The sequence below is a fragment of the Typopeltis vanoorti genome, chromosome 8 (assembly GCF_054136105.1).
Source record: "Typopeltis vanoorti isolate ZY-2024b chromosome 8, IOZ_Tvanoo_1.0, whole genome shotgun sequence".
Classification (NCBI taxonomy): domain Eukaryota; kingdom Metazoa; phylum Arthropoda; class Arachnida; order Uropygi; family Thelyphonidae; genus Typopeltis; species Typopeltis vanoorti.
In genome coordinates this window covers 100057610-100080667 of record NC_143556.1, presented here as the reverse complement: position 1 = coordinate 100080667, position 23058 = coordinate 100057610, and the positions used below count along the sequence as shown (strand labels likewise).

At 33.1% G+C, this 23058-nt stretch overlaps 1 protein-coding gene across 3 annotated transcripts in view; it reads right to left on the bottom strand.

Moving 5' to 3' along the window:
• The window catches only part of LOC150104225 (uncharacterized), a 116393-nt gene that overhangs the window by 15459 nt on the left and 77876 nt on the right, over positions 1–23058 (bottom strand). For 2 of the 3 annotated variants that reach the window (XM_090396847.1, XM_090396846.1), the window contains exon 4: positions 6873–7038. In XM_090396847.1, the coding sequence (XP_090252973.1) occupies positions 6873–7038 (166 nt within the window). Of the gene's footprint in view, positions 1–6872; positions 7039–22772; positions 22898–23058 lie in introns of those variants that run through there. The other variant, XM_090396848.1, reaches the window with a different exon arrangement.

Sequence of the window (23058 nt, the reverse complement as noted above, 5' to 3'; positions counted from 1 at the left end):
TCAAACCCATCTCTCAGATACATAAGTTAAAATTGGTTTTAACATCATCTTGTATACAACTAATTTACTGTTTTGACTAATTTCTTTCTTATTACATATAAATTTATTCAGCTGACTTCCTACCATACCAGCTTTACTAATTCTGTTGTCTATTTCCATATTTAATTTGTCATTTTCACTAAAAACTGCACCCAAACAGCAGAAATGTTTTACCTGTTCTATAGGATATTTAGGTTTTCAATGTTTCTACCTATTTTCATTATTTTTGTATTTTTATTGCTGATTTTCATACCAAATTTATTTACAACAGTCGTTCAATTTAGTCCAGGAATCTTGACGACTTGCACTGGATTTATTTAGAAGTATAACAATGCTAAGATTAACATTGCCAGTTTTGATACCAGATTTAATAACACATTACTTCATAATGTGATCCATATAGATAATGAATAATAGTGGAGATAACGTGCATCCTTGAACACTTGATTTTACCTCAAACTATCTTCCTGTACTTCCTTCAATTTTAAATGTTGACTTACTGCTTAAATAGAGGCTATGAATTACTTAATATAATGTCCCATTTACACCATATAACTGAAGCATTTGAAGAATTTCCTCTTGATACCTTGCCATATGCCTTTTCTAGATCAACAAAACTTAAATACAAATCCTTAGTATATTCTCAAGATTTCTCAACTGTAGGTCTTAAAGTGAAAATCTGATCCTGACAACTGCTATTTGGTCTGAATCCAGCTTGTTCATCACTAAGCTTCACTTCTACAATTGTTCTTAGTCGTTTCTCAAGTATACTTGCATAAATCTTACCAGGAACACTAAGTAGAAAAATTCCTCTGTAATTGCTATATTCAGTTTTATTTCCCTTTTTATAGGGAACTATAAACTGGAATCGACACTATGAGAGCTCTGCTCCAATCATCTGAAATTCAACCCTCTGACCAGGCCTTCTGAATTATGCAATGTAGCCATTGTAAAACTTTTATTATTACTATTACTATTATTACGGGCAACTCCAGGGAGTCATTAGACTCATCAAGGGAGGCCCCAAATCATATTCATCACAACTATTTGACATTCATACAGTATCTATCATACCTCGCCTTAAACTCATTCACTGTCACAGCATCCACCACAGATTCAGGGAGCGCATTCCACTCATTCACTACTCTAAAAGTAAAGAACCCAGCTCTAACACCTTTACTAACCACACTTTTGCCCAGTTTCCATGGATGTCCCCTAGTCCTCCCACAACCAGCCCTGTTCTCAAAAATATCTTCTGAATTAATTTTATAGAAACCCTTCAGTAATTTGAATGTCTCAATCATATCTCCCCTCCTCCGCCTATCAACCAAATTTTTGCAACCCACAAATCCTCAACCTGTTCTCATACGGTTCATTCCACAGACCTGCTATCATCTTGGTCACTCGCCTCTGGATCCTCTCCACCTCCTCCCCATCAAGAAGAAACCTAGGTGACCAAATCTGAGCACAGTAGTCCAGATGGGGTCTTATCAAGGCTCGATACAGACGAACAATAACCTGCTTGTCTCTGCTTGTCAACGTATTCTTCAGCAACCAAGTGATTTGATGAGCTGATTTGGCCACTTTTGCAATGTGTCCCCTAAATTTCAATTCCTTATCTACCAACACTCCTAAATCTCGTGCCTCATCAATTTCCTGGAGCACGGTTCCACCAATGCAGTAAACTGCCGCCAATCTTTTCACCCCAAAATGCATAACCTTACATTCTGCCACATTAAACTGACATCCATTCTCCTTAGCCCAGACCTCCAATCTATCCAAATCATCCTGCAAAATTTTGACGTCATCTGCATTCACTATTGCCCTACCCAACTTCGCATCATCCGCAAACAAATGAACTGTTCCTCTCAGATCCTTTCCTATATCATTTATGAACAAATTAAACAGCAGTGGTCCAAGAACAGATCCTTGTGGCACACCACTAGTCACAGGCCGTCTTGTGGACTCTACTCCTGAGTAAACCACTCTCTGATATCTCTCCATCAACCACCCTCCTATCCATCTCACCAACCCTATGTCCATCCCCATATGCCCCAATTTACTGATTAGAATTCCATGTGGTATCCTGTCAAAGGCCTTGGCAAGGTCCAGTAGAATCACCGTAAACCCATTACCCTTATCCAGTTCAGCCGTCACTGTGTTATAATACGTGAGCAAGTTACTGAGGCATGACCTACCCTTCACAAAACCATGCTGTCCCCGATACAGTATCCCATTTTCTTCTATCCAATCTTGTATTTTCCTCTTGACTATTTTCTCTAAGACCTTGATAATGATTCCTGTTATGCTGATTGGCCGGTAATTTTCAACAGCAGCCTTGGAACCACCTTTGTGCAGTGGAACTATTTTCCCCTCTTTCCACCCCCTTTGGCCTGACCCAGTCCTGAGGCTCAAATTAAACAAAATGGTCAAGGGCACTGACAATTCTTTGGCCGCTTCACGTACAACACGAGCTGGTATACCATCCAATCCCACAGATGTATTGACATTGAAGTTCTGTAATAGACTAGTTACCTCTACTTCATTCATCACAATTCCAGTATAAGCTGTTGGTTCTTCCATTCCTGCAAAGTCACCACCTGGATGATATACTCTTGCAAAGTGCTCGCTCAGTAATTCCACAATATCGACTGATTCAGTTACCTCCCTACCCTCAGCATTTTTTAAGATCATTCTACCATGAGCATTTTTCCTTTTACTTGCAACATATTGAAAAAACTGTTTGGGATTCTCTTTAGCCTGCGTGGCCAATTTCCTTTCGTAATCTGCTTTTGCTTTTCTTACCACCCTTGTTACCATCCTGGCCTGAGCTTTATACTGTTCCTGCGCCTGATGGTCACCCTTCTCCTTAAAATTCCTCCACAATTGTTTCTTTTTTTGCAGCTCAAGCTTAATAGTGTTATTCATCCATTTAACCCCTAATTGATTTATTATTCGGACTCTTGGTATACAGTCAACCATTGCCTCCTGCAAACAGTTCTTAACCACCTCCCATGCACTATCAACATCCAGCCCTTGCAGTTTTACATGCCATGGCATTGAGCCAAGCACACACCTAAGCTTGTCTTAATTCCACATGAAATACTTCCATGTTTGAGCTTTTGTGGTCAAGTTTCATCTACTCCAGCTGCCTTTCCACATTTCAGGTTTTTGATGACTTTTTCTACTTCAAGTTTGGATATGTTTTCTTCTTTTCCTTGACTGCCCCTAATTTCTTGAGTTCACCATGGAGTTTTGATTTTTCTATCCTTCTAATGGAGAAAGATCATATATTTTTTCTGAATGTTTATGAATAATTAAATATTTGCAATTAACAATGTAGATTTGATAATTACAAATATTTAACTATTCATTCCTATATTTTGCTGAAGTCAAATCGGCATCATGTATTCCTGACCACATTCCTGCTGGAAGTTTTCTACCACTATGCTGACACTACTTGTTTCATTTAGCAGTATTTCAAAGTAATTACTCTAAACATCTAGAATATCTTTATCTTCAATTTTAATTTTACATTTTTCATCTTTGATTCCTTTTGCAGTATTTTTTTCCTCCATTTCTAAGCTTTTTCAATAGCTTCTAGAATATTTTGCCACCTCATTATTATTTATTTTCTGTGTTCTTACCAGTCTTCCCATGATTTCTGTTTAGCTAGTATTACACAGTGTTTCACTTTCTTACATTTTTCTCTGCATTATCTAAGAACACAAGCTGACTTACTTGCCAGGAACTTTCGATATGTTTTCTTCTTTTCCTTGACTGCCCCTAATTTCTTGAGTTCACCATGGAATTTTGATTTTTCTATCCTTCTATCCACTGAATCAATCAATGTTTTCTTCAGAGTTGCCACTGAATCTCCAAGGTTTGTTTTCAATCTCTTTTATTTTTTCTTGAATAATGGTTGTGTATTTGAGTGCTACAGTTCACTTCTAATAGCTTCTCAAATTTTATTTGTTTCAAAACTTTCTTACACTTCTTTTCAATATGAAATTCAAATCCTGCTCAAAATGAGATAGTGACCACTTCCTATTTCAAATCCTCTGTATACTCTTGTGTCCTGAACCAGTAGGAAAACATTACTATCAAGAAATAAGCAAATGAGACTTCTTATTTCTTGCACCTCTTCTCTATGTCAATTTGTGCACATTTTTATGTTGGAACATGGTGTTTTGTCCTTTTTCATTAAGTGAGCTGTCTACTCTAATGCCTCAAAAATTCCTAATTTCTTCCCTTCCTTGGTTAGAACTTCTGTGGGAACATAAGCACAAATAAGTCTCCTTGTCCAGTTTCCCATTCTGATATTTGCACCATATCACTCTACTTGATATTGCCTGCCATTCAAGAAGATTATCCTCATATTTAGTGTTGAATACTACAGTTACTCTCTCTTTTCCCTAATTATTATTGCTTGAATATAACATTCTGTATTTGTTGCTTAGAAAGATTGCATCTGATTTGTCTGCTTTGTTCTGGTAACACCTATTATGTCAATCTGGTATTTATCCAGGCAAATATATATATATATATATATATATATATATTCATTTTTTAAATTAACTGACTTAAACCCGAGAATTATAACACAATGACATTTATTTGAAAAAAATGCAACATGTTTCGTCAAAAATGACTTCTTCAGGCGATAAGATCATAGAAAAGATAATAAAAGACACTTAAATTAACATTGACACACTCCAAAGCTATACAATTACAAAGTCATAATATTCGACTGTAAATTACAGTTATGAGCTTGAACTACAGTCCGAGTTAATGTTCTATTGTTGTGCACCTGTGCGTGTGTGGAATCACGCGATCTCCAGTATCTAATAATAGAGTTGAAAGAGTCAGCCAAATTATAGCTAAGATTATTATTCAAATGCAAAGGGTCTAAGGTGATTTCCCTTGACTCGACAATGCGGCGCTCTATTTCATCATGGCAGACGTGTAGGTTTGAAGTTTTTCTATGATCTTATCGCCTGAAGAAGTCATTTTTGACGAAACATGTTGCGTTTTTTTCAAATAAATGTCATTGTGTTATAATTCTCGGGTTTAAGTCAGTTAATTTAAAAAATGAACATATCCCAACCCCGAGTTAATAGTACGTTTCATATATATATATATATATATATATATATATATGTGTGTGTGTGTGTGTGTGTGTGTGTGTCAGGTCATTCCAAAAGCAATGTCGTTTTTTATACTGTACTTGTTCAAACATGCATTTTTAAAGCTTTATAAGTACTGCTAAACTGAGGAAGCCTCATTCTAAGGAATTCCACCTTGCAAGAACATCATAAGTTATTGTTTAAATAACCATTTATTACTATGGAGGTCACTAAAGAGCACATTAGGAGCAGCATGCTTTATGAGTTTAAAAAAAAAAAAAAAAAAAGGCAACAATGCTGATAACAGTGTAAAAATGTGCAAGAAGTGTATGGTGATAATGTTTTGAATGTGTGAAAGTGCCAGCGATGGTTCCAAAAATTTCAACATGGGGGGGGGGCTTTAGCTTGAAAGACTCTCTGGCTCTGGGCACCCTGTCCCTCTCTATAATGATATTCTGGAAGCCACCATTGCAAGAAATGCCAATGCAGCTGTTGAAGATTCAGTACAAAACTGCTGAAGATTTAGCAAAAGGTCTTAATTCATTGTCGACCATCCATCGCCATTTGCAAGAACTTGCAATAGTGTCTACACCCAGCAAGTGAGTTCCTGAAGAGAGCACATCAACATCTGCACTGCTCTTCATTCTCGAGAGGTTCAATCTCCATTTTTGAGTCATGTAGTCACCGGTGATGAAAAGTAGACTTCACATCGAAAATAAATGTTAAGTGCCGACAGGTGAACAGGCTAAAACAGCCAAAACAAGACTTTCACCCTTAGAAGGTTTTGTAAGCATTTGGTGAGATATGGCTGCTATTATACATTTTGAACTCTTGCCACAAAACCAAACAATCACAGCTGGAGTCTACTGTGAACAATTCTATTGATTGAATGAAAAAAACTGAAAAAAAAAAAAAAGAAGTGTTTTCTTGTCAATAGTGTTGTTTTTCATCATGATAACGCATGCCCTCATAGTACAAGAATCACCTCTACCAAGATTGAGGAACTCGGCTGGGAAAAGCTTCCACATCCTCTATATTCTCCTGTACTAGCATGTTCAGATTACCACTTATTTTGAAGTTTGCAACATTTCGTTAATGAAAAACAATACGATACATTAGAGGCACTGAAATTGAGCCTACAAAACTTCTTTGCTCCCATACCTCCTGAATTCTATAGAAATAGCATTATGAAGCATTGGCAACATTGGAAGATTGTTATTGATTCCAATGGAGAATATATACTTGATTAAATTAGCGAATGATTTATCTTTTATATCCTTTCAAAAATTAATGCTAAAAACGGCATTATTTTTGGGAGGACCTGATACACATTTATCAAGCTAGTCTGGTTGGCTGAATAGATAAGTGTCTCATTACATGGGAGATAATTTTTGTTCCTGGTATAAGGCTACCACCATGTTTATTAGAAGGTCTGTAAAACAGGGTTCCCAGTTTCTCTATATCTTACTCACCAAAATACTGAACATAAGATAGTTTTACAAAATTTTGTTGGTGGGTTCAACAGTCATGAACGGATGACACTAAACTATAGATCAAAGACAGAATTAAGCTCTAATCAGGTCAGAAGTCAGATATCAAGTAGCATGCTATGCATTTATGCTATTTTAAATATATTTTTAAAAAATCAATTGTTTGATATTATATAATTCAAATGTAAAAGGAGATCAACTTTAGAACAGTACTTACTAACAAGTAACAGGATTTCTAGCCATGTGAACACTATTAATATGTATATCTAGATAAGCTTTAGTCTTGAACAGTTTTCCACATGTAGTACATTGAAACTCTTTCTTCTCTGAATGTACCACATCAGTATGTTTAGCAAGTGAATGCTGATACTTAAATGTCATACCTATAATAAGAAGGATGGGTATTAAAATTTTTCTGAAACATAGTTCAAAGCAACACTTAGAATTCATAATGAAAAAAACAATGGAGGCTACTACTCTGCAACAATAATTCAATAATTACCCAGCATTTTAATTTTCACATCAGGGAATCACCTAGAGCTGCAACTGTTAAATTGTAGTAAAGCAAACTACAAATACAGTAGAATGTTGTTTATCCAAACCACTGCTGCCCCCAAAATCTACTTTTAGAGCACTGGTTGTTGTCATCTTCATTATATCATTGTCTGTTGTACTGTTGTCAGTTGTGTGCATGGGAGTAGGGTGATGAAGGGAAACATCTCAGCCTGCTACAAGCCACTGCAGTGTGAGGTTAAAGTGAAATACTGTCATTTTGCTTTTTCATTTTAATAATGTTGCACCTTTGTATTAATATTTTCATCTACAGATAAAAGAAACTGGAATGCATTGTCATTAGAAGACAAGAACTGGAAAAAAAAAATAAATAAATACATACATATTATCTCCTTTTAATTTTAACAAAAATTACACTTCTTATGAATACACTTTCAAGGCCTCAAATTATATTGCTTTTGCTTATTTTCACTAGAATTATTAACTGTAATTTCTGAGTTATTATTTCTTTGAGAATAATCTAATAAATCCAAACTCTATCTCAAATATGAGGATATCAAAATTATTCATATCTCTTTTATAACATTCTAATAGTTGAACTTTATAGATGTATCATTTGTTATTGCTAAATCTTCATAACAGTTTCAAACAACTGGTTATGGATATATTGATCAGTAGTATCTAAGTTAGAAGACGTAGGTTGTTTAATACCTTTCGAATCTTTATATATACATTTGTGAAATTCTGACATTAGTCAGCTAAACTACAAATATTTTTATGACCTGAATTGTCATGTTGCTTATTTTTGTTATCTACTTTCTCTTTAGAGAATTTAGGTTTAAACTTATTTAAACTAAATGATCTTTTATGATTATTATTATGGTTTTGTTGCTTTGAACTTTCTGAAGAATCAGACATCCTGTTTTATTATAAAATTTTACTTTTTTTATTATGTAAGCTAGCTAAACCTTCATCCTTTGATATTCTATTTAAATTATCTCCAAAGCAAACTAAACTAGCATTCTTTAACAGGTATAATCTTAACCTATCAGAATGCACAATTAGTATTTTAGTTGGATTGTTTATATCTTGTATTTTAAAATTTACAGGAGATTTCCAATATCCTGTATGGATCTGAAGCCTTTCTACTTAATTTCTAAGTAGAAAGGCACCTTTTCTAAGACAAATCCTATTATCTTACTAAATTACCAGGACTAGGATTCTCATATTTTTTTAAATCTATTTATGAATACTCTTGTTTTTTGGGAACTAAGTTTACTAGTTTCTGCTATAAGTTCATAAACAACTAAATTGCTTTCTACTGTATCCTCAAGATATTCAGCAATATCTGAGAAACCCAAGTTCACTTTCCAAATGAGTATATCATATTTGGAAAGTGAATCAAAACCATATAGTACAAAACAAGCAGGTTTTTCTTTAATAGCAGAAAGAATGCTGTTCTACAAGCAAATAAAGCTTGTTTCGAGTCTTATTTAACCTTTCGCACATTCCATTGAGGATGATAGAGTGTAGTAAAAAACGTCTTTATATTTAATAGTTTACATAATTGTAACATTAATTCTGCTGTAGAGTTTGCCCCTTGATCAGATAAAAGTGTTTGCGGTGTACTATATCTTGAAATTATTAGTTTCAAAAACTTATTAGCCACAGTTCTAGCAGTCTGATCCTTCATAGGTACTGCTTCTGAAAAATGTGATAACATAACAATGGCTACAAGGATATACTTATTTTCTCACTTTGTTGTGGATAAGGATCCAATTATATCAATACCTACAGCTTGAAACAGTCTAACTAGAATTGGAAAAGATTGTAAAGATGCCTTGCTTCTAATCTAGTTTGGCACAGATGACAGAATTTTACATATGAGTTAATATCACTTCTCATACCTTTACAAAAATACTTGTTCTTAATTCTGTGCCAGGTTCCCTCATATCCTTGATGACCAGCTAGATCGCAAATCATGAAACGTATAGAGAATCCAAGATTTCATGATAAATAGAGCTAAAATTTTCACTTTTATTTTACCTTCATTCATTTTCCTTGATAGAAGCAAACCTCATCTAAAAAAATACTTTCTACATCATCTAAATAGCGCATTTGAAGAAAAGAAAATTCCAAGGGAATAGATTCAACCTCTTTAAACCTTTTTTTGTATACATTTTACAAAATGGGATCTTCTTTCTGAGCTTCAAAACTTGGAAAAATTATGAGAGATTTTTCCCAGTTTTGAAACTTAGGTGATTTACCCTTAATCTTATTCAATTCATCTCTCTTGTTAAGTTGAAAATTCTCATTCTTAAAATTATCCTGATATTTACTAACTCTGTAACATGAATATTCAACTTATAAGGCAAATATAAGCAAGTCATTTTGAAAACAAAGTCCTTTACCTAACATATCTAATAAAACAGAATTATTAGTAACTAAAAGATATGGCTGAGTTTCTAGCTCCTCGAGGAAGAGGACAAAATTGGTACTTTTGCCATCTTGTTGTGAAGGCAAAGTACAGGGTGTCCATATTAGACCTCCCTAGTTTCAACGTGTTACTACTATTTAAGTGTATGGACCAAGGTGTCAAAATTGTACAAATGAGAAGGAATGCTCCCCAAGTTTTTATTTAAAAAAAAAAAAATCAGTACTTCCAAGTTTGCTCCTTTAATAGCACTCACAATGTTAAGTCAATAGTCTATCTCCGACCAGGTTCTTTGAAGCATGTCAGGGGTGATGGAGGACACAGCAGTAGAAATGCGATGTTTCAGGTTCTCTGGGCTGTCCACTTTTGCATAGACTATGTCCTTCACATATCTCCACAAGAAAAAATCAAGTGGGGTAAAATCCAGCGACCACGGTGGCCAGGGAATCGTTCCTCTACATCCAATCCATCACTGAGGGAAGCCCCTGTCAAGAATTGCACAGACATCCAAATGCCAGGGTGGTGGGACACCATGCTGTTGAAAGAGGATGTACGATTGCAAGTCTTCGAGTTGTGGAAAGACAAAATTTTCCAGCATGTTGAGGTAAATCATTCTGTCGATATTGCTTTCCACGAAAAAAAAATGGGCCAATGATAGAAATTTGCATTACATTACACCAGACCTTTACCCTGGGACTGTCATGCATGTGTTCCATGACACAGTGAGGATTTTCACTCCCTCATATCCTGACTCTGCCTGTTCACTTTTCCACTGACATGAAAGGTGGCTTTGTCCAAAAAGCAAATCAAGGAAAGAAAATCCGGATTCTCATCAGCACATTCCAAAATTTCAGCTGCAAACATTACTCGTTATGGCTTACTATTCTGCTTGATTTCCTGCAACACCTGCACTTTGTACATGTGTATACAAAACTTCCAATGGACAACCTTGTGAACAGTGGAGCAGGGTATTTGCAGTTCACGTGACACTCTCCTAATGGATTTTGTTGGGCTTCGCATGGAAAGGTCTTGCAAATCCTCTCTACATTCTCTTCTGATATTGACTACTTCCTTCCTCCATGTGGTTTCAAAACACTTCCTGTCATTAGGTAATTTTCTTTCCACAAAAGGATACTCTTGGGGTTGGGTGCTGCTTTTTTGTACACCTGACGGAACTTACGCTGCACTGCTTTGGTTTTTAGCTCAGCTAACCACCACACAACTTGTGCTTTCTCTGCCCCTGACACCATGTTTAAAACTACAAGTAATTTTTTATTGTTCTTTGAAGTGAGAGATTCAATGTGGACACCATGTATTTTCTAACTTCCTTCTTTAAAGGAATCTGAAAATAGCCAGAGTTTATATCTGGTTTAGCGAAGTATTCTGCTCCTTCTAAACTAATTAATAACCTTTCAATTTTACACAGAGGAAAATCAATAGGTTTTGTGACACTATTGATTACTCTCAGATCTAAAATAAATCTTAAACTTCTACTAGGTTTTTCTATTAGAATAAAAGTACTATTCCGATTTGAGTTAGATTCCTGCCTTTTCACACTCCTTGTAAAAACAGTTGAAAATGCTCCATATACTTCACTAAGTTTGATACTATTTTACATAAATGGGTGTCTGAGTGGTAAGTTATACAGAATGCTCAACTGCATTAGTACGAGTCGTAGACACGATATCTTCAGTGAAACATTAGGGATAATTTAAAGGTACACTCAAAGGATGTGTTAATTAGTTTCTTTTCATTGGCTATAGTTACTAACTTTATTGCATTTTCTACTAGGCTTCCTTTTATTTGGTCTAAATCTTTTTCATCCATGTTTATTGCTTCAATTTCAAGCTATTGATCTTGTCTGGCTTTAGAAACTTCAGAGTATAAATCCAAATCTTGCATTTTGTGAATAGATTGTGGACTGGAATATATTCTTAATAAGCAAAGAGAAATAGTGTCATCTGAGAAATTACAGGCAAACTGATATCTCTTTAGAGAATCAAGACCAAGAATAACCTATATACGTGGATTAAGAATCTCTGGAAGAAATTAATTCAAGAGAAACTTTCAGAGAAAAACATGGAATGTAAAGAAATGCATCTATCTTTTTAGAAGTAGAAATTTCAGTTTCAAAGAGATAGCTGTTAACTTAATTGGATATCTCAGTCTTATAATATCATCAGGAACCAAATCTTTAATTGTATTAAAAAGTGACAAATAAAATCTCCTGTATCAAATAAAATTTTGCAAGGTATATTTTCAATAAAACCCTGTGATACTGTTAAACATTTATCATTACTGATATATGACATTGTAGTAATATCAGTTTGTTCATTTGAATTATCAGGTAACCAAAAAAAGTGTGTGCAGTTTTTCATAATAAAAATTAAGCAACTGCAGAAATTTTCATAAAATGTTTTATGCACTAAAATAATGAACCTTCATGATCTACAACTCTTTCCCAATGAGATACAAGTTTGTAAATTCCGCTTTTATACAACATTTTGTCTAAAGAAGTAATAAACCTAGCAACCTCTGCTTCAATCATGGTTTTATTGTGGAACTGTCTATTTCACATGTGATTGTCTAGATGATAAGATGATATTGCTTGGAGAAATGTTAAGAGAATATGGAGATAGTATCTCCCATTCTAAAGCACAAATCTTCTCACTGGTAAGTTTTGCAATGAGATTTTGCATTGTCCTGTAAGAATAGCACTCCCTTCCGGTTAACTAGTCCTGGCTGTTTCTGAAGTAAAGCATCCTGCACACACTCAAGTTGCATCAAGTAGATCTCAGCTGTAATTGTTTGGCCTACAGCAAGAAACTCGAAGTGCACAATACTGGCTCCATTTCACCACATACAAAGCTTAGTCTGGGGATGAAGCAGTGCCTTTGAAGTGTGCATTACTGGATCATTTGTGACAACTAATGATAAGTTCACTTCCTGTTAGAGTACAAGATCCATTTTTCATCACAAGTGAGCAAGTAATCCAAAAACTGCTCATTTTTATGAGATGAATGAAGTGAAGAACAAATTGATAGCCTTTGAACTTTGTCTGATAAAGCATGTGGGACCCATATGCTTAGCTTCCATGATTTTCCTAGTTGATGCAAGTGTAAACGAATTGTACCACTCATGTTAAACATTTGTGAAAGTTCTCAACAGGTTAATCTTGAATTATTTTCAACAGGAGCACATAATTTTTTTATTAATGGAGGGTCTTCCTCATGGTGAATCTTCAAGTTATTCATCACCAGAAACAAATTTTTTTAAACCATTTCTGCACAATACATTATGCTAACGCATCTTTTCCAAATGCCATACATACCTTATGGGACGCTTCTGAAGCCTTCAAACCAAGTTTAAATTTATAAAGCATAGAAGCCTGAATTACATCAGGTTCAACTAACATTTTAAAAGGGTTAAAAGTCACAGAAAAAGAGTACACACCAAGTTAGAGCACAGATTGCTTGACGCATATCTGTGCCTTATGATGTGCACTTAAACCACTACAAAATAAAGTCATTGCAGTCCACTCTACTGAAAACCGCATGAACTTTTTTGGTTACCTGATACATACGGTGATCCAAAAGTTGAGCACATCATAAAATAAACTTTTCAATATTAGTGGCAAACTTTATAGAACTAAATTGCTACAAACAAAGCTTATAACCATATCTTTACAAGGTCAAATATAAATAACATTACTAAAGCAATGTTCAAAATGGCCACCTCGTTTTTGAATACAGACACCTGATCTTTTTACCAAATTGGAGGCAACTCTTTGAAGCATGGAATTACTAACTGTGTTGATTGCTTCAGCAATGTTCATTTTCGGTTCTTCATTTGTGTGAGGATTGTTTTTATACACCTTACCTTTCAATGTAGCCCCATAAGAAGAAATCTGGAGCTGACAAATCTGGCAACCTTGGTAACCAAAGTCCTTTAGAAATCAGTCTGCACCTAAAACTCTTGCAAAAATGTGTTGTTGAAAACAACTGCTGTTTTCAGCAGACATGCTCTTCAATCTCGAGAAGAGCCATGACCTGGGTGGTGGTGATGATGTCTTGGTACACTGCACTGTTCAATGTCATCTCAAAGAAAATGGGTCCAACAAATGCGATGCCATGATAGCGCACACATTCCAATTTTCAGAGAATGCAAGGGCATTTCAAGGAAAACATGAGGATTTTCCAATGACCAAAATCTGTTATTTTGGCTATTGACATATCCACTTAGGTGGAACCACACTTTGTTACTGAAGGAAACATTGTCCAGCTCATGAAATCCATTTTCTTCAACAAATGATTGAAACCACTTAAGTACACAACACATTTTTCCTTATTCAGTGGCTTCAATTCCTGAAATGAGTGAACACAGTATGGACAAAGTTTTAATTGTATGGTGGTTCTTTAAGTATTGCTATATGACACACCACCTATCTGTGAAGTTTTCTAAGGCTCTGTGAAGGTGAGGATTGCAACACAATGTGTACCAGTCACTTTAGCCTCAATCAAAATGGAAGGTCTTCCATGCCACTGTTTGTCTGCAACTGTTCCACTTTTCCAGAAGCATTTGATTAATCTCGTAACTGTTGAATTTTGAGAAACAACAGAGTTGGGGTACTTCTGATGAAACTCCTCCTCAACATTTGCATAAAAACGACAGGCAAAATAACATTCCAAAATAATTTGTTGCTCCTGGGAAAGTACCATTTCATTTTCCTCATAAACAAAACTATGCAATGAATGCTCAATAACCAACATGTGGTGGATAGATTACACATTAGTGGCCAATAGTTCTAGGGTGCCATCTATAGGCAAAATGAATAATAATTTTGAAACGCATTGAAGCATTTCAAAACATTTGAAATGCTTCAATGCAGCTCAGCTTTGACTTTGATACATGCATGTGTGACTTTTGGATCACCCTGTATTTCATTACAGCATTTGAATTTATCTTGTCCTTATGTTTATTTCCTCGAGGATTAAACTCGGTCGTACTAAAATAGTTTTCAGATATGTGTCTAACTGGTTACAATTATAACATCTAGGAGTAAACTTTTCTTTCACTACTTGTTTAGAAACAGATTCACTATTATTAGACAACCTGTTAAGATCTGAACTACTAGGAGAGTTACTATTTATTTATTTTCTTTCTTTTTTTTTTTTTTTTTTTTTTTTTGAATTAGAGGATTGGTATATATCTCTAAATCTTACCTCTCTTTCCCTAACAACTTCATAACATTCTTCTAAATTTTTAATTTTTTTCTTATAAGCTAATTCCTTTAATTTATCTTTTAGACCTATATTAAACTGATGAAATATAGACCATTCTAAATGTGATATTCCTTCAGTTGAGACACTAACTTATGAGCTCGACTTAGCAATCAAATATAATACTGGAAAACTGTTTCTTTACCCTGGATGTATTGATGTAACTTCCATAGATTTGGACCATTTCCCTATTTCTTTAAGTTTCTCTGCATATTTGAAATACATGGCTGCATTTACCATTAGGTGCATGAGGCGCAAGATGGGAGCCTCATTTTTAAACCTTACTCCTCACAAAGAACAATAAAAAAACAGCGTAGTTATTGTTGCAAAATAAAATACTTATTTTTAAATAATAAATTCATATATAAAAACTACAGACTGCTGAAAAATTTGTGAGGCTTTCCATTTTTATTTGAAATACATTGTTCTTAGAATATAAAGCTAACAGGAACTCTGTATTCCATAAAATTCATGTATGTAATTCGGTCGTTTGGACGTTTATACATGTTCAGCAAACCTGAATAATATTCTGTCCACCTGCTGAAAGAACATGGATAAGAAGCGTAGTTTGACCATCATGTCCATTAGAAGGTGTGATAATCCTTCACGCTGAAAAGAACACTTAACTACATTACCTGGCATACGTAGTAGCTACGTTCTATGGCCTACAGCAAGAAATGCAGTTGCTTGCCATTTGCTCGGTAACTGGAATCTAAATTATATTAGACTAAATACCTATGAGTTGTTATATTCATTTTGCTGCTTGTTTTTATCGTAGAATTATAGTTTTTAATGCCAGCATAAAATAAGAAATCCTTTCATACTTTCTTCACTTCATATTGTATCACTTTGGAAGATCAATGTCACTATCAATTTTTTTTGCTAATTATTTTAATTGCCAATAAATTTTAAAATTCTCCAAGAACTTGATTGAAGATAATTATTTTTGTCAAACAATTATTTTATCAATTCATGAAAATCCAAATCTAAAAATGAATACAGCCTCCATCTGTTCCAAATTAAGTTTCCTATTTTATTCATAATCTTAGTTCGAAGGTTAGTTATCATACGTAAATCTTGAATCATATCATGTAATGTAATTTTTATAACATAATCTGTAGGTTTTTGCATTTCAACTTTCTTGGTTTCCCCCCTAATCACTCACTACAAATCAAAATAAACCGCAGTTATGAAGTCAACTGTTATGTACATAATTTCCGCTAATTTCAATATTATGAGGCAGTTTGAAGTAGCGATATTTACCCTACAGTTTATCTTTTGAAACATGTGTAGGTGCATGTGTCAAAATGAAATTTTATTTCAAAATTTTCATAACAGAATTAATTCGCCTTTAATGGCTAACTCCCCCTCCCTCCCAAAATTATCACCACACACACACACACACAAATACTGCTAGATAACACGTGTGCACTTTCTTTTTGTTTGAATTCGTTATTTTTCCAAAGTAACTGTACTGTTGCAGTTTTAAGCAAAAGAAAAAGGCATAGAATCTCTGATAAAATACCATTGGATATAAATTAAAAAGACTTACAATCGGAAACCCCTGCAGTAATGCAGTTTAACACCTTTGTTGTTCATAAAAAAAAAATAATAAAAAAATCGTTACTAAAATGGAAATGTGCGACCCATATAATCTTATTTTGCAAGGAAAGGAAGCAAAATGTTATATTTATTTCAATAAATGTTATTTAAAAAATATAAATATATGACATAATATTTCCAATGCAAACAAACATTTTGATTATTTATTTTCGCACATGTGAAATTCGTTTTTATTTGGGAAGAGACACAATAAGTAAATTGTGCAGCAAAAAAAAAGTGTCAATCCAAGAAACGGCACAGGAGGGGGGGGATAATTGCATTTTAATAGATAGATTGCTGATGAAATTTCATCAGATTCTGCCTTTTTATTAGGTCAAAAGGATTTTGAGTATATCTGCGAACAGATATATTCAACATATCTTAGCCAGTTTTGTTATAAAAAGTGCCACATTTGAAAAAATATTAGAGGCATAATAATAAAATAGCAAAATTCATAATGCTTCAGAATAACTTGATAATTTTGATAATACCAAAACAAGATGAGAGACATCTGTAGAAATCTATTATTATTATTATTATTAGAGTCCTTTTAATTATGAACTCTATAAAGATATACTTAACAAATTTGTGTTTTTAAATAAATGAACTAGTTTCATTTTGTCACAGATGGTTTTCGCTGGACTACCTGCACTTTTAAACTACTGTTCTTATCACTATTGGAAAAACTCGATTGTAGCTTAAATATTCCAAAGCACATTACATCGATTTTTTACTTAGGTCAAGTCCCATAAGAATGTTGTAAAAAATAACCTAGTTTGTCTCTGTATATTTTGTATTAGATATTTTTGTAAATAGCCCTTTGGAAATTAACTGTATATACTTCTTTAAATAAGAATATGTTAGAGTGTTAAAAATAAAGGCAATGTTTTTCGCCGGAGCTGTATGTAATAGATCTACATGGCGACATTAGAAAGGTTGTTTATTGAATTTTGCGTGTATGAGAAAGGCTTATAAGCTCTGCACGTAAACACCTCCGAAGTCAGTCAGAAAGGTTCAAACAACTTTCCAATGGTCAGCAACTTACAATCAAAAGAAGGCACAGAAGAGAACAAAGAGCAGGCCGAACTTGAAACTTAAGATGAAAGAATCATGCCGAATTCTTCGGGGATTACAAACTTGTGCGAGGTCTCAGAGAAGGCATAATAAAAGGGGACAGAGCCAAGCATATAGAGCTTCCCAGATCCAGAAGTCGCTAGAGAGAGAGAGAGAGAGAGAGAGAGAGAGGGTTCCCGTTTCCAGACGTTGCCAGAGAGGAGCTTCCCGGTTCCAGTCTTAAGAGAAGGTTTCGAGTTTCCGAAAGGAGATGTTCCAATCGCCGGAGAAAAGCTTCCGGGCAAGAGAGGAATCCCGGTTGACAATTGGTGGCAAAAAAAGGAGGCAGTCGTCCAGGCATTTTTGGCGAGCCCAAGCAGAGGAGAAAATGCAAAACAAATCACCCGAAGCACCTTCACCTGGACGTTTTTCTTTTCACCGTGGGAGAATAACTTTTTGCCAGAGCTGTATGTGAGTACCGCAGGGCGCAGTTCATAGTCCGCTATTTTCCCAATGAGATATTTCTGAAGATTTCCTGAAGGAAGCTCAAGATCTGAGATGAAAGAATTGCCTTAGAACGTTTTGTGCAAGACCTTTGACTGAATGTGCGATACAGAGCTTTTGTAAGTTATATACCTTGTACAATTCCTCTTATAATGTGTTTTAGTTGGACAATTTAGATTAACAGTAACAAGAAGTGTCATTAAAAGAATCTATTAGCATATTTGATATACAGTTTGTAAAAATAACTTAATAGAGAGTTCGCTAGCCTCTTTACAAGTATACTAGAAGTTTAATAAGTGGAAATTGTAAACAGAGTAAATAAGTTTTTGCGATCATTTTGAATTCCAGAGACAACAGAAGTTTTTTTGTGTACTGCTGCTATTTGTATTAATAAGTTGGGTAAGAGCAGTTTCTATATCACATAAATAGAGCATTTGAATTTCAAGTTTATTATTATTTATAAATTAAATTGATTTTTCAGTTCATTTTTTTGTGCATCAAGATTCTAGTCATTTTAGGGTAAAATGTCAAGTAAAAAAGTGGATGTTAGCGAGCATAGCAAGTTATCGTTAATATTTATTGCCTCTATGTTTTAACTAAAGCTGGAATTATTATGCTTATTACTGCAACTTAAAAAAATCAAAACTGGAGTTGAATAAATCATGTAATAAATAAATGTTGTAATTCCATAAATATAATGATTTTTGTTATAATTTTTATGACCAAAAATTCAAAATTTTTATTTTTAGTGAGAATATCTGAACTTGACAGTTCATGAAGTTCCAATTTTTACCTTGATTAGCAAGCTTAATTTGATTGCATTTAAATTCTTTTAAAAAAAAAAAAAAAAAACTTTATCCTTATACTAAATTATTACCATACCTTTTAATATTTTTTCGGTATTCAGAATTTTTGTAGCAACTGTGATGCTTGTCAATGAAGCTTGTCAAACAAAATCAACGTTCTCAAAATCAAAAATCAACATTGCAATTGAATTCTTTTGCAAAAGATTTTAATTACATCTTTCTTTAAATTAATTATGATTTAATTACATGGAATATTTAAAAGTGTAAATAATATATATATTTAGAATTACATTAAAAGATTTTAAACTATTTAGAAAATTTAATATTAAATATAAAGTATCATAGAAGTTGCATAATTATTTATAATCCATCGATATAAGATAAATCATTAGTCATTTATTTACATAAAATGACTTACAAGGTTGCTAGTTTACTATTACCAAGATTTTTTTAATATTAATATTTATTATATACATGTGAAATTGGTTTATATTTTTGAGAAGAGACACAATAAATAAATTGTGCACCAAAAAGGGTCAAATATCGTAGAACAATAAAGGAAATTCCAAAAAACGGTAATTAAACTGATGGTTTAGTTACTGTTATTTGGCTAGTACTTGTAAAGCAGCATACTGTATACACCTAATTATATAGTTAAAATAGTTGTCACAGTCGGTAAGAATATATTATTCAATTAATTATTATTCTTATTTTACTGTTACTCGTTTATTTTAACAAAACCAAGATACTAATTGTTTCTATTTTTGTATTTTTTAAGCTTTTAATGTAATTGTTTATTTTATTTATATGTTTATTTTGGATTTAATAAATATTTATTTCGCTTTTGATAGATTAATACACATAATGATGCCAAGAAAATTTGAAAATGATAAATTTTCAAAAATCATTTTCTAGTAAAAGAAAATGACTTAGAGAAAATGAAAAACAGCTAAATAGTCAAAAAGGAGGCAATTTTGTCTTTCTTACGTTCTGAAAATGAAGAATTTCGTAGAACTGAAGTTGTACTTCACAGTTCTCAGAATGAAAACAAAACATTGGTATCATTATCAGGAGGAGATGAAAGTGAAAATGAAGAACATCAAAATGATGTGAAAAACATAGAAGGAGACAAAGAAATAAATGAAACAAATCCAGAGAATTCTGAAGAAAATTTTCAATCGGAGTCTGTACTTACCAGCAAGCAAGCTATGTCTTATCCTACCGATATAGCAGTGTGGCCACTTATTATTAATGAACAGTTTATCGAGCATATTTTAATAAATATGTCCCAGAATGTTGGTAAAATCGAAAATTTAAAAAAATAATACACAGAACACAATAGAATATATGTCAAAAATGTAAATATATCACATTTTTACTGTAAAAAGGCGAATGGAACAAAGGAAAAGCGAGAGTGGCTAATTTTTTCAGAAACCAGCATAGCAATTTACTGCTTTGTTTGTAAATTGTTTTCTAAGTCAAATAATAGCTTAATTAAGGGTTTTAATGAATGTTGAAGAACTTGACATTGTCAGCATCCAGGAATGCGTTAGCAGAGCTAATCTCAGATGGTATGGTCACTTAAATAGAATGGGAGAGGAAAGATTAGCAAAACAAGTGTTCTCTGCCAGGTTGGCAGGAAAACGACCCAGAGGAAGACCAAGATATAGGTGGATTGATACGGTACAAAGTGCCTTAGACGATAGAAATATAAGATCTGATAATGTTGGGGTCTTGACAAGTAACAGACTGATTTGGAGGAAAATTGTAGATAGGAAGTTAGTAATGATGTAATTTTTTCATGTAGTACTGTCATAACCTGTACACCCCTTGAGGGTACAATGCAGGAATTTGATGATGATGATGATGAATGTTGAAATATAATCAAGAGCATTATACTGAGCATATACGAGCGATGTGCACATATTGCAAAAGAAAATCAAGTTTGTAAATAGTCGAATTGATTCTGAAGTGATCAAACAAATACCATCGAAAGAAAATTATTGGAGAGAGGTTTTAAAAAGAATAATAGCTACCATTAAGTTACTGAGTAAACTAAAGCTAGCATTTAGAGGAAATATAAATGATATTTTTTCTGATTCTTGCGGAAATTATTTATCGTGTTTACATTATTTAAGTGAATTTGATGATTTTTTTAAAACATCACATGAAAATGTATGCCAACTGTGGTTCTAGCAGATCAAATACCTTTCTTACCATACTTGTGATGAATTCATAGCGTTAATAGCTAAAAAAACAAGAGAAATATTAATATCAGAAATTAAGGAAGCTGCTTATTTTGCAATAATACTCGATTCAACACCAGACATTGCCCATAATGACCAACTAGCTATGATATTTAGGTGTGTTGCCGCTAATTCTGACATTAGAGAAACATTTATCAGGTTCATCAGAATTACACAACATAATTCCTTATATTTACAAGAGGTAGTATTAAAAAAATTAGAAGAATTATCTTCGGATATAAAAATGTGCAGAGGGCAAAGCTATGATAACGCTGCCAATATGAAAGATATCTATACAGGTTTACAAGCTAGGCTGAAAAAATATACCGTGCTCTAGTCATTCCTTAAATTTAATTGGCAACTATGCAGCAGAATCTTGTCTGGAACCAGTGCAATATTTTTGTTTTATTCAAAATGTATATAATTACTTTTCATCTTCAACAAGAAGATGGGGTATGCTCCTTAAACATTTAGAAAAAAAAATCTTTAATAGTTAAAAGACTAAGTGAAACGACATGGTCTGCAAGAGCTGATGCTGTATTGGTTTTGAAACGTGGATATAAACAAATTAAAGACCCATTACTTGAACTACCCATTTCTCCTCATGAAAAACCTATTTCTAAATTAGAGAGCTCATCATTGGCTGAACATTTTGACAAACCTTTAACGGTTATGTGGGACAAAATTTTACATCGAAAACATGCTACTAGTAAATTTCTACAAGATAAAAGATATGGATTTGTTATGGATTTTATTATAAAAGATATGGATCCCGATATGGATTTGTTTTTAGCTAATTTGTTAGCACTCTTTAGTTAGTTTTATTTTAGATATAAGAAATAGTTTTGCTGCTATAAATGAAGAAGCAAATTCATTAACAGATGAGACAAAATTTAAAGATGAAAAGGAAAGAGTTAAAAAACGAAAAAAAAAGTGACGAAGTTTCACAATCTAACAATGAGATTTTATTACACGGGAAAGAAAATTTCGCAGTGAAAACCTTTAATGTCATTTGAGATAAGCTAATTTTGGAAATTAATGAAAGAACAAAAAGCTATTTCGACATATTAGATATGTTTGACATTTTGTTTTGAAGAAAGATATAGATCAAGACAAGTACAAGACTTAACTTTGTAAAATTTATTAATAAAATTTTACAAACTTATGGGACTGATATTGATCCAGAAAAATTTACTGATGAAGTTAAGCAATTTTTAATAATGATAAAGGAAGAAAATTCTTCAATTAAAAATATGTTCAAATTTATAAACAATGGGTTAAGGTCTACTTTTTCGAACGTAGAAACAATTTAAAAAATATTTTTGAGGATGCCTATTTCAAAAGCAAGTGCTGAACGCTTATTTTCAGTGTTGAAATGAATAAAAAATTATTTAAGAAGCAGCTTGCACCAAAATAAAACATGTGACCTGTCGTTATTATGCATTGAATCAGATATAACGGACTCGATTAATTATGATGACATTATAGATATATTTGCTAAAACCAAAGCCAGAAAAAAAAAAATTTTAGTTATTGATTTTTTATTTAAATTTGAACTGATTTATTTTTATACATTTTTTAAAAATGCAAATATATGTATACCAATGTTGTATTGTGTTATTAAAATGAGTTATTATGGAAATGTTGACTTTTATTTTCCATAAACTAAAAAAATGCTTACTTTTGAGGGCCTCATAATGATGTTGCGCCTCGGGCCTCCAAAATTATAAATGCGGCCCTGTTGAAATATGATTCAATACTTTCATTATCATCTCTTGAAAATGTGGGAATAAGATTACGATTTACTGCTTTAAAAAAAAATTCATTATCTTCAATTACATTTAAATTGCTTAAATCAACAACAGCTTTATTCTCACCTTCAGAACCGATTTTTAATATATCAAAAATCAAAAAGGATATAATATAAAATAAAATAAATCAGCTAACGCCTTTTATTCCCTTATAG